Source organism: Marmota flaviventris, chromosome 14 (genome assembly GCF_047511675.1).
Source record: "Marmota flaviventris isolate mMarFla1 chromosome 14, mMarFla1.hap1, whole genome shotgun sequence".
Classification (NCBI taxonomy): domain Eukaryota; kingdom Metazoa; phylum Chordata; class Mammalia; order Rodentia; family Sciuridae; genus Marmota; species Marmota flaviventris.
Genome location: NC_092511.1, coordinates 33,756,541 through 33,769,564, shown reverse-complemented (window position 1 = coordinate 33,769,564; position 13,024 = coordinate 33,756,541). Strand labels below are relative to the sequence as shown.

Sequence of the window (13,024 nt, the reverse complement as noted above, 5' to 3'; positions counted from 1 at the left end):
TCACCCCACTCTATGAGAGACTTCACGAGAGGGTCCAGGCGCGCTACACGTTGGTGCCTTCCCAGGACAGGTGCCGGGGAGAGCGGAGGCCGGGGCCACTCCGCGGGCGGCATCGCGCGGGGGCTGGGATGTGCGGCCGCCTTCGAGCACACGGCACGTGGGTCGCCCTGCGCGGGGAGAGGAAGCGCAAAGTCTGCAGGAAAAGCATCGGCTGGTGTGCCTTCTCTGAGGAATCATTTTGGGGCGGTCTCAGAAGCTGGGACAATTTCTGGAAAGAGCTCTGGCCAAACGCCGTCTGTCCCTTCTCTTCAGACCCTGCACCCCAGACCTCACCTCTGCACCCCTCCTTACCCTCCTGTCTCCTCCTTTCAGGGGCTGTTAAATGAGGCCCTTGGGAGACGCCCAAGTCATCCCGATGGCCAGGGGTGGGATGTGGCAGCAGGCAACCTGGCCACTGGGCTTGGCTTCCCCTACACCAGGGACTCCCGGCTCCTGGCATCCCCGCCCTGCGGACCCCTCCTGGCCGCGGCAGGCGGGAGTGCAGCGGGGAGCCAGCGTCACGAGGCTGGGAGCCCGAGGTCCAGGGCGGGGCACCGGGGAATCCCAGCCCGAGCGCGCCCGGGAGGTGCGGGCGGACGCGGGCGGGCAGAGGAGGGCGGCGCGCGGAGGGAGGTGAGCGGCGCGGAGCCGGCAGGCAAGGAGGAGGCCGGCGAGGGAGGCCCCGCCCCCGCCTCTCCGAGCCGGCTCCTCGCCGCCGCCGAACCCGCTCACTTTGCCTCTCGCCTCTGGACGGCTGCGGGGCAGCTGCCCGAGCTGCGGCGGGCGGGAGCGCCTCCCGGGACCTGGAGTCTTCCGCACGGCGCCTCCCTTCGGCGCCCGCGCCCCTCAGGGAGGACGGCGCCGCCGCCTTGGAGAGGGCACCCCGGCATCGCAGGGGGCATCCCCGGGCGCGAGGGGCGGCGGCGCCAACACAGACTCATTCCCAGCCAGTGGGGCTCAGCGCTGGCGCCGGAGGGGACTCCCCGGCCACCCGCAGGTACTGCCGCGCGGAAGGCGCGCTGCTAGCAGCGACGCTGGGCTGCCGAGGAGGTTAAAGCTGAGGGGCCCCGGGCCGGTGCGGGGCAGAGAGGAGCCCCGAGGGAGAGCGGGCCCCGACGGCGCTCTCCCCGGTCTGCCCGAGGCAGGCAGGCCCCACGCGGCGGCCGGGCGACCCTTGAGCTGAGGGTCCCCAGGGCAGCCAGCCATGACCTTCGGGCGCAGCGGGGCGGCCTCGGTGGTACTGAACGTGGGCGGCGCCCGGTACTCGCTGTCTCGGGAGCTGCTCAAGGACTTCCCGCTACGCCGTGTGAGTCGGCTGCACGGCTGTCGCTCGGAACGCGACGTGCTCGAGGTGTGCGACGACTACGACCGTGAGCGCAACGAGTACTTTTTCGACCGGCACTCGGAGGCCTTCGGCTTCATCCTGCTCTACGTGCGCGGCCACGGCAAGCTGCGCTTCGCGCCGCGGATGTGCGAGCTCTCCTTCTACAATGAGATGATCTACTGGGGCCTGGAGGGCGCGCACCTCGAGTACTGCTGCCAGCGCCGCCTCGACGACCGCATGTCCGACACCTACACCTTCTACTCTGCGGAAGAACCGGGCGCGCTGGGCCGCGACGAGGTGCGACCCGGCGGGGCCGAGGCGGCTCCCTCCAGGCGCTGGCTGGAGCGCATGCGGAGGACTTTTGAGGAGCCCACGTCGTCGCTGGCCGCTCAGATCCTGGCCAGCGTGTCCGTGGTGTTCGTGATTGTGTCCATGGTGGTGCTGTGCGCCAGCACGCTGCCCGACTGGCGCGCAGCAGCCGCTGACAACCGCAGCCTGGATGACCGGAGCAGGTACTCCGCCGTCCCTGGGAGGGAGCCCTCCGGGTAGGACGCACTGCTTCTCTGCACGTCCGTCCTGTAGCGTCTGTCCGTCCCGTCCGTCCGTCGCGTCTCCGTCCTGTCTGCCTGATGAACCAGGCAGGGTTCAGGGCCCAGGGAGGCCCCACGCGCGCCAACTAAGGGAAGGGTTGGGCCCCGTCGTCACCCCTATTTTCTGGGCACTGACCAGATCTGATACCTCTGCTAGAGACTCAGCTTGAGGGCGAGATCCCCAGGCCTGGGTAGGGGCAGACGGAGATACTCAAACCTCTTATCTTTGTAGTTTACTTCTGAGCAGATAGAGACCTGCTAATTAATTTTCTCTAAACTTTTGTTGTTATTATGCAGTCATTTAACCCTAAGCATTTAATAGCAGTTTCAACTATTTGCCAATTTTTGGTGGTGTTTGAAAAGATGAAATCTTGTTCTGGCGAAATGTGGTCTGCTGTGCTCTGCCCACACATGCTATACACCCTGCCCCCGGCGTAATGTGTGCTGTAATGGAATTGCCATATGATAAAGGAGGCTAATTTAACGACAGACTCTAAATAATGGATGTCTGTGCCCTTTTCTGCCTTCTTTCCCTACCAGGGATGAAGTTAGTGAAGCTCCTGTCTATCTGGTACCAAAGAAACACACTGTGACTTTCAGAGGGTCTTCAGTAATGGGGAGGGAAAGAACCCTTGCCTCTGGAGAAGAGAAAAACCAAAACTGCCTAAAACCCAGAAACAGTATCTGTGTAGTTTGTTTTGTTCTTTCCACTTTACTAGATGAAAGGAGAATATTTTAATCTGATTCCTAAGATGAGGCTTACCTCTTAATGGTGATAACACTTTTCTGTTTTTAGTACAAGTGAGTTTATTTTGCATATTTAGTGGGAGGAATAAGCATACTAAAGTTGGACTTTCAAGGGAGACAGCCATTTTGGGCACAAAAATCAAGTTGTATATTCTGTTTTACCTTTGTTTGGTAACCCTTTTAAGATTCTCCCTCCATTCACTTTTGTATTTTATTTTATTTTTTCCTAGTCACTTTTTAAATTCAAGTTTGCACCCTGTGATCTTTTTTTCCTGATAGGCCCGTGGATGTTAGGAATGGTGCCATGCTTCTTGATTTTGCAGTGGATTACTTTCACATAATATTCTTCCTGGGGAAGCAAAGATTTCTCCATAAATCTAAGTAAATAAAATTGTCTAGTATTATGGAGTCTATTACTGATATGTCATCTTGGCATGAAATCCAAGATACACGCTTTGAAAATAAATAAATTAGGAAACTTACTTTGTTTATTTTATTATGTTCTAACTGTTTTCAATTTGCAGATAAGAATTACTTGGTACTCCAACAGAACAATAAAAGTAGTTTATATATCTAAATACATAAGAGCCCTTGATTTAGACTCCCCCCCCCCCCAAAGAGGGTTGCAGGAAAATGAACCATAAATGGCCAGCCTTGAAATGATTCACTAGTAACTAGAATTCTAAGATCAGTGAAGACTTGAGCTGTATTAGCAAAGGAAACAGGAGACTTGAGTTATTAGCACAGATACGCAGGGAGTAGACTACACCAATATATAAGCAAACACAGTTGAAATACACGAATAATAATTTTTTCGAGGGAGCCGAGGGGTTTTGGGAGTTTAGGGAAAGGTAGGCTGCAGATTATTAATGTACAGCATTTGGAAAGAAGTGAGAGGGATGAATGGTAATTTCAGGGAGAGCATCAGAAGAAACCAAAAAGGGGAAGAGGCAGAGAGAAAAGAGGGAGGATGCAAAAGAAGTGAAGGAAGAAGAGTAATGCTTAATTTGTATATATGTATTTCATGTATGTATATAATTATTCAAGTCAGAACTGTTTCCTAGACACCAGATATTTTAGGCAAATGCATGTTTTTCTTGGCTTAATGGCCCAGTTTTAAGCTTCCCTTTAGAAGTGTAGGTATATCAAACCAATATCTACAATCCCAAACAGATGAACCAAAGGATGACTGACTGAGAATGTGACACATTTCAGAGAAAGCCCCTCACATGCCTCCTTCAAGTAGTCTTTCAAACCCCTTTTTTTTGGGGGGGGGGTACCTGAGAATGAACTCAGGGGCACCACCGAGCCACATCCCCAGCCCTATTTTGTATTTTATTTAGAGACTGGGTCTCACTGAGTTGATTAGCACCTTGTTGCTGAGGCTGGCTTTGAACTCAAGATCCTCCTGTCTCAGTCTCCAGAGCCGCTGGGATTACAGGTGTGTACCACCATGTTGGGCTGAAATTAGTCTTTCTAAAACATCATTCTGGTCATTCGATCATAGCTGAGATTTATCAAATAAAGTTCCTTTCTTGGCCTCCAGACTCTACAATTAAAAAAAAATTAGTTGTAGATAGACACAATACCTTTATTTATTTTTACGTGGTGCTTAGGATCGAACCCAGTGCCTCACACATGCTAGGCAGTGCTCTACCATTGACACAACCCAAGGCTCTTGACAATTTTATCACAACCTTGATTTATCCCATCATTAGTTGCAAATATCTTTTCAGTATAAGCTGTATTAAGGCACTGATTCAAATATTGTAACTTTGTGTTGTAAAGAAAAGTTGGATGTGTAGGACTTAGAGACCATAGATTTCTTGAGATTGTTCTGAGAAGGCATTCAAAGTCAGGGAGGACAGGGAACAAGCCTTCATTGGAAGGCTGCAGAGATTTTGCACTGTCCCACACTGGTGGGGTGTCATTTATATAAAAACTAGCTTATGCAGCCTGTATAACCCATGTGCCAGTTGTGCTCTACCTGGGAACAAAATAAGGACGCTTCCAGGTGAAAGGAACAGCAAAAGTGTGAAACTTGTATAATGTGTTCAGGGAGTGAGAATTCAATGATAGAGTGAAAGGTGGCTAGAGAGCAGATGTGAGGGAGAATAATTTTATTTTGCAGGCATTGGCTGCAATGGTGAGTCATTGGCTGGTTTGTAGGGTTTGTGGTGTGTGGGTTATGCATATAAAGTAATGAATGTAGCTAGGTGCAGTGGCTATGCCTGTAATCCCAGTAACCCTGGAGGCTGAGGCCGGAGGATTGGAGTTCAGAGCAGCCTCAGCAACTTAGTGAGGCCCTAAGTAACTCAGTGAGACCTTGTCTCAAAATAAAAAATAAAAAGGACTGAGGATTTCATTTGGCTCAGTGGTAAACATCCCTAAGTTCAGCTTCTGGTACCTAAATCAATCAATCAATCAATATAATGAATGTGGTGTGTACCATGAATTGGAGGGAGGTGGTGATTGTACCTGGTAAGTAGAATGTGGAGATTTTTTGTAGAGGGAGGGAATGAGGACCTGATTGCTTTGTGGCCGTAAGAATGGAGAATACATGACAACTCTGGAACATTCTAGGAAGAATTAGAATTACTCCAGGATATTGGAAAGACACACGAATCGGGGGCTGATTCAGTGGATTTCCAGGCGCTGTATGTATTCCCTGGGACTTGAGGTTCCATTTGTCCACCCTGGCCTGCTTGCTGGTTCTCAGTGTCTTTTTACTCTGCAATCTCTGGCCTCTTGAAATTGAATCATTCATCAAGCCCAACTCAGGTTGTTTCTCTTGAAGCCTTTACTGTGTATCCTCCTGAACTTCTTGAGAAATTCCTGTTTGCACTGCTTAATTAGCATCTATAATATATACTTCCTAGCATGGTAGTTATTTTCTCATATTAATGTGTTCTAGCTGCTCAGCTTAGATTAGACAGCCCAGGAAGGCACGTGAATTTGCTTACGCTATTTCTTATGGCATTTTTTAGAAAAAAAAATTACTTTTCAGGTACAATAAATATCTATTGTTTATATTTCAAAATAGAACCTTTCAGAAAAAAAATTTTTTTTTTCTTTTGGTACCGGGTACTGAATCCAGGAGCAATTTACCACTGAGCTGTATCCCCAGCCCTTTCTTTATTTTTCTGTTTTGAGATAAGTTCTTGCTAAATTGCTTAGGGCCTCACCAAGTTGCTGAGGCTGGTTTTGAACTTGGAATCCTCTTACCTCAGCCTCCTGAGTCTTGGGATTACACGTGTGCCACCATGCCTGTCCTTAATACCATTTTTATTACTCTGTCAACCCTTATATTAATTATATGTGGTTCTGGAGATTGTGCCCAGGGCCTCACACGTGAAGCAAACACTCTACCACTGAACTGCATCCCCAGCCCCAGACATATATTTTCTGTTGTATAGTTTGGAGAGCCGTTTGGGGTAAGGCAGTGGACTTCAGGTGCCAGAACTCTTGGCAGATGGGATCCTGTACTAGAGTAAGAAAAAGTCTATCAAATCAAGAAACAGTATTTATCAAGTACTTATTGTACAAAAGGGATAAGGAACATGGTTTCTTCAGAAAAAAAAAAAATTTCCATGATAGTAATCAAACTTAGGGTCTTACCCATGCTAGGCAAGCCTTCTACCATGAAGCTACATCCTCAGCCCTTTTTAAAAAGATTTCATCTCACTAAGTTGTCCAGCCTACCTTGGAACTTGCAATCCTCTGGTCTGAGCCTCCTTGGTAACTGTGGTTACAGGTGTGTGCCAGTGTACTCCATCAGGAACGTCCTGATTTTCTTGTGCAGCTTCCTGGGTCCAGTCTCTCCCCTCTCCAATTCATGGTACACACTGCTTTCTTTACTTTATATGGCTGTCCTGTAATTGCTGGGCATCTGTGTTGTTTCTTGTCCATATGAGTTGCTTTGGTGATTATACTGTATATGCATATAATTTTGCTTGCTTCCCCCCCCCCCTCCTGAAGCACTGGGGATTGAACCCAGGGGTGTTCTACCATCAAGCTACATCCTCAACCCTTTTTGTTTCTCATTTTAAGACAGGGTTACTGAGGGTTTCAGGGTTTCACTAAATTTCTGAGTCTGGCCTTGAACTTGGGATCCTCTTCCCTCAGCCTTCTGAGTCCCCCCGATTACAGACGAGTACTACCGTGTCTGACTGACATTATTGTGTTCCATTTGCAAGTGTACATTAGAATAAATTCTTGAGCGTTAAATCATTGAGTTAAAGGACATGTACACTTATAATTTTCATAGATAATTCCAAACTACTCCAAAAAGATGGTATCAATTTATGCTCCCACCTACAATGTATGAGAGATCATGTTCACAATCTGAAGGTGAAGAATGATATCTAGTAGTTTAAGTGTGTTTTGTTTAATTTTGAATAAGATCATGCATCTTTACATGTATTGAGAAGTCATGGAGGCTGGGGGATATCGAGTTCAAAGCCAGCCTCAGCAAAAGCGAGGTACTAAGCAACTCAGTGAGATCCTGTCTCTAAATAAAATACAAAATAGAGATGAGGGGGTGGCTTAGTGGTCGAGTGTCCCTGAGTTCCATCCCCCATACAAAAAAAAAAAAAAGAGAAGTCATTCATCTTAAAGGTTTTTTCTTTTCTTTTCTAGAGAGAGAGAGAGAGAGAATTTTTAATATTTATTTTTTAGTTTTCGGAGGACACAACATCTCTGTTTGTATGTGGTGCTGAGGATCGAACCTGGGCCTCACGCATGCCAGGCGAGCGCGATACCGCTTGAGCCACATCCCCAGCCCCTTTTTTTCTTTTTTAATGTGATGTTGGGGATTGAAACCAGGGCCTCAAAATACTAAGCATGTTTACCATTGAGCTACATCCCCAATCCCCAATGAATTTCTGTTTAAAAGTTGTTTTTTTTTTTAAATGTTAAGAAATTTCTTTATGATATGAGTTGCTAAGGCTGGCTTTAACATTGCAATCCTCCTGCCTCAGCCTCCTGAGTCATTGGAATTATAGGTGTGAGCCACGGTGCCCAATAAGCTGATGTCTTTTTAAAACACCACTGACTACTGGATAGAAAATGTACAGGAGGTGAACAGCAGATGCTGCAAGACCTGGAAGGCAAGAGATGTAGGGGATGTAGCAATGGAGATGGTGAGAAGCGACTGGATCCAGGTCAGTGGTGGATTTTTATGATGACTCAGCCATCAGGACTAGGAAAGTATGAGAGATGTTGTGGGTTGAGTGAAGCAGCCCCAGGGCTCACAGATGTTGGGGTCCCTCTGGTGTGACCACTTTGGCCCACAAGTAGCTCTCTTGTATAAGGTCTGCTTCCCATTTTAGGGTATTGTGAGGAGGAGGCTCTGGAAGAGGGATACCCAGAGGGCTGGTGGGAGACAGATCGTAGACCCTCTTCCTTACTGTACACCTGAAACCGTCTCACTGAGAAGATCTTCTCTTGAGTCAAAGATCTTTTTTTTAAAAATTTTTTAATTTTTTTTTTTAGTTTTCGGCGGACACAACATCTTTGTTTGTATGTGGTGCTGAGGATTGAACCCAGGCCGCACGCATGCCAGGCGAGCGCACTACTGCTTGAGCCACATCCCCAGCCCCGAGTCAAAGATCTTTACACCTCATTTAGTGGTCATATGTATGCACAGCCTCCCTTGATAAACAGTCCTCCTAACTAATTAATCTTAGAATGGTGATGTGCTTAAAGTTTTATCCGCTTGAAAAGATAAACTAGATTCTCCAGGCAGTTTGCCTTCCAGTAACATCTGAGGATTATTCTGACACTGATGAGATGAATGTTCTTTTTGGCCTTTTAACATACAGACATATAGACAAATCATCCTTTTTTTATTTTTTGGTCCTGGGGATTAAACCCAGGGGTACTTAGCCACTGAACCACATCTCCAGCTCTTTTTTTGTTTTTTATTTTGAAACAGGATCTTGCTAAATTGCTTAGGGCCTCACTAAATTTCTGAGGCTGGCCTTGAACTTGGGCTCCTCCTGCCTCAGCCTCCCAAGCCTCAGGAATTACAGGTGTGGCCCACCACACCCAACTCATCCTTTAAAATTACTAAGCATTGCTACCTTTTTTCATAAAAAGATGCTCTTTGCTTGTTGCCTTTGAGAAGTTATGACCTCTGAAAGACAGGTCAGATATAAAGCTATCCCTTTCACTGCCTGGTCCCTTTTGCCTCAGGACTTCTGTCCCCTCAGACAGTCTCAGTAGAAGTTTATTTGAGTTCTTAATCTCTAGCATGCAGTCTTGTGATGGTTTTGATCAGATCTTCAGAAATTCTTTCTGAAAGTTGTTTTGTGTAGGAATGTTGTTCTTTAATTTGTATTACTTTGTATTGGGGTGATGAGAATTTGAGGAGATTTTTAAATGTTTAAATTTCTTACACTGTTATTTTAAGCTCAAGTTAAGGAAATTTAAATAATCAACATGAAAAGCTGGATGATGGAAATTTAAAAATCAATTGTATTATTTCCATTGCCTTTTCGTTCAATATTATAAAAATCAAGTAGGTTTTAAAGTGTGTTAAAAATAAAAAGCAGTATTTGAAACTGAATGTGAAAGTCTCAGTGCTTTTATTCTGCAGATAAGATGGCTATTTTCAGAACTCAGTAATTAATAGATCTCTGATAAGATTGAACATAACCCAGAACCTCGGTTAAATCCTGCTCTTTCACAGTAGACTTGTTTCTTTTAATATGTATGGGGTTTTCAATCCTCTGCCAATTTTAGAGTCCAATGGAAACTTTGTTTTGTTAATGTCTTCTAACCAAAGTGCTTTTGGTAAGCAAATCATTTTTTGATAATATTGTCTTTTAGTTAAAACTTTGCTCATTGGGAAAAAAAATGTTTTGATGTAAAAAGTTAATATGCCCCTCTCTCCTCCGTCCTGTCACCCAGTTTCTGGATATTACATGCACACACAAACACATATGTGCACACATTTTCATACATATATATAAACATACATACATATGTATATATTTATATTATAAATATTTTCTTTTAAAATATATAATTTAAGCAAGATCATTGTATAATTACATTCAGCAATTTGCCTTTTTCATGTACATCTTGGAACTCTTTCTGATATGAGTTCATATATTTCTCATTCTTTTAATATCTGAATAGTATTCCAGTGTATGGATGGGGCATCATTCATTTAATAAGTGTCTGTCCTGGAGATAATAGTAATGGTTGTAAAAGCCATTAGCGCGCGCGCACACACACGCACACACACACACACATATGTGCATACATATCTATGCTTGTATAAATGTACACAAATGTGTTTGTACTTATTTTTTTTTAGTTGTAGATGGACACAATACCTTTATTTTATTTTATTTTTTTAATGTGGTGCCGGGGATCAAACCCAGTGCCTCACATATAGTAGGCAAGCACTCTACCACTGAGCCGCAACCCCAGCCCCATGTGTATTTATTTTTGAGACAGTTTCTGCTGTATTGCCCAGGCTAGTCTTGAATTCTTGGACTCAAGAAATCCTGCCTCACTCAGCCTCCTGAGTAGCTGGGGCTATAAGGATATATACCACTGTGCCTAGCCGTAATGCATATTTATTGAATACTTAAATATATGCTAGTCACTTAAGTTTTTACATAATTATGTCATCTAAGTCTCATTACAGTCCTATGAAATAATGCTGCTTTTATTACCATTTTATGACTAAGATTTAGATAGATTAACTAATATGTCCAGACTCGCATGAGTGGGTAAGAGTTGCCCTAGTTCTGATTCCCATTTTGATTAATTTGTCTCAATTTCTATAAAGTGGTGCAGACCACATTGTTTTTCGTATCTCTTTGGAAATGGGAATAATTCTATATGTAAGCTAAATTCCAAAGTGGAGAAATAGCTGAGTTAAAAGGATTATACATTCACATTTTTTGATAGAAGGGACTGGGTATGTAGCTTAGTAGTAGAACATCCCTAGCGTGCACGAAGCCCTGGATTTGATACCAGCCCCTTAAAGTATGAATAAAAAGTCAGGGCTGTTCTTTTATTTATTTATTTTTATTTTTTATTTTGCAGAGCTGAGGATTGAACTTAGGCTCTCCTGCATGCTATGCAAGTGCTCCGAGTTATATTCCCAGTCCCCAAATTCACCTTTCTTCTTCTTCTTCTTCTTTTTTTTTTTTTTTAATGTGGTTCTAGGATTGAAACCAGGGCCCAGGACATGTGAGACAAGTGCTCTACCGCTGAGCTACATCCCTAGTCCCCAAATTCACCTTCAAAGTGCACAATTAAGTGGTTTTCAGTGTATTCACCGAGTTGTGCAACCGTCACCATCTGTACTGCTTTCACCATTGTGGCTTAGTGGTGTGTTTGGGGGAGGATACAGTGTGTTAAGGAGGGGACCCAGGCATTTTGGCTGAGCAGATGAATCAGAGAAAGTAACAGACAAAACATTTGTGTTTGAATAAATTAATTGATCAACTGGTGGGTTCTACTGGAGTGTTTGGAACAATATATACATTTAAATGACCCTCTTTGTGAGTAGTGAGGACTCCTTGGCTCTTAACTCTACTGGCAATGGGAAGTATGTAATTGAAGCAGTCATTTGACTTTCCCAGGCAACACATGTCAAAAGGGAAAATCTGTGGTGGAAAGAACCAGGGCTCAGAGTCAGGAGGGGTGTGTGTGTGTGTGTGTGTGAGAGAGAGAGAGAGAGACAGAGACAGACAGACACAGAGGCACACACTGTGCAGTTAATTAGCTGACTCATTTAGTAAATTGGGATATCCCACAGAAAGGGTGAATGAGAGAATAAAGACCAACCCTCAACTAGAAGGTAAACTTCCTTAGCTTTATCTTTCCAGGTTTAAGCCCCTTCTTACTGTCTTGAGGTTGCTTGGATGGTTTAGATTCCTTTTAGTCTGTTCTTTGAGAACAGAAATTCTGTGCTTTGCGGCACATGGTTTAACGCCTTACACAGGGGCAGGCACCCCATATATATATTAAATTGAATGAGGTGTGTGAAAGAACCACGCAGATACAACGGCATTTTCATTTTTGTAAGAAGACAAGTTGTCTTCAACCTATAAAATCTACAAGCAGGATTTTTTTTTTTAAGCTACTGGGGATCAAACCCAGGTCTTCATACATGCTAGGCAAGCTCGCTACCACTGAATTATATCTCTCATCCCAGTGGTTTAATTTTTTTTCTCTGTGTGTGTGTGTGTGTGTGTTATCCTTTTTTCTTTTTTTTTTTTTCTTTCTTTGTTTCTTTTTATTGGTTCTGGGGATGAGACCCAGAGACACTTTGCCACTGAGCTGCACACCAAGCTCTTTTTATTTATTTTTTTTTTAATTTTGAGACAAGGTCTTATTAAGTTGCTTAGGGTCTCACTAAATTGTTGAAGCTGGCCTTGAACTTTCAATCCTCCTGCCTCCACCTCCCGACCCACTGGGATTATAGATGTGTACCACCGTATCTAGTCCCAGCTCTTCTTTTTGAAAAGGGAAAAGAGTAAAGATCTGGGTGTATATCTGAATGTGAGTTTTGAGCAAAAGACTTAATTTGCTTCCTCCTCTTTTTGAAGTAAGGGGCATGAAAGAGGGGGAGGTTGTTCTCTGTTGTCCACATTTGCCTTCAATTTGTAATCTGCCTGATACCACTCCCAGTTTGGCTTAATTTTAAAAGCTTGCTCTAGGGGCTGGGGTTGTAGCTCCCTGGTAGAGTGCTTGACTAACGTGTGTGAGGACCTGGGTCCTTAGCACCAAGGGGAAAAATAATGCTCACTCTGGCCCAGGCGTGAGGATAGTGTGTAGGATGTAACAGGAGGCCGGGTAGCCGAGTGGTTTCCTTAGCCGTCTCATGGAAACTTTGAGAATCCGGTTTTACTTTGACACTCAGAGGACTGCCTCTGAGTCCTGGGTCCAGGCAGCTGAATTCCAGGGTTTCCTTGTTCATTTTGTGGGAGGAGATATTGGAATCACCTAAGTTGCCTCTGCCATCATGGTGTGACGATGATCCCAACTGGTCTAGTACTCTCTTAGTTGTCAGAACAGTGGAATTCTGGAGCCTGCGTGTGAAGTCACCCCACTGGCTGTGTCTTTGTACAGATGCAAAGCTGAGGGTAGTTATATTTTTATTTTGTTTTATGTTGTTTTTTTTTGTACTGGGGATTGAACCCATGGTCATTTTGCACTATGCTACATCCTCAGCCTCAGCCCTTTTTATTTTTTATTTTGGAATAAGCATCTTGCTAAGTTGCTGAAGATCTTACTAAATTGCTGAGGCTGGCCTTGAACCTTTGATTCTCCTACCACCGCCTCCTGAATAATTGGG

General features: G+C 44.9%; 1 protein-coding gene across 2 annotated transcripts in view; it reads left to right on the top strand.

The window, feature by feature from the left end:
* Window positions 1-1,110: 1,110 nt before the first annotated feature.
* The window catches only part of Kcng3 (potassium voltage-gated channel modifier subfamily G member 3), a 35,049-nt gene continuing 23,135 nt past the window's right edge, over window positions 1,111-13,024 (top strand). The window contains exon 1 of one of the 2 annotated variants that reach the window (XM_027934530.1): window positions 1,111-1,875. In XM_027934530.1, coding sequence (XP_027790331.1) covers window positions 1,244-1,875 — 632 coding nt within the window. In that variant the 5' untranslated portion in view covers window positions 1,111-1,243. Of the gene's footprint in view, window positions 1,909-13,024 lie in introns of both variants that reach the window. The other variant, XM_027934529.2, reaches the window with a different exon arrangement.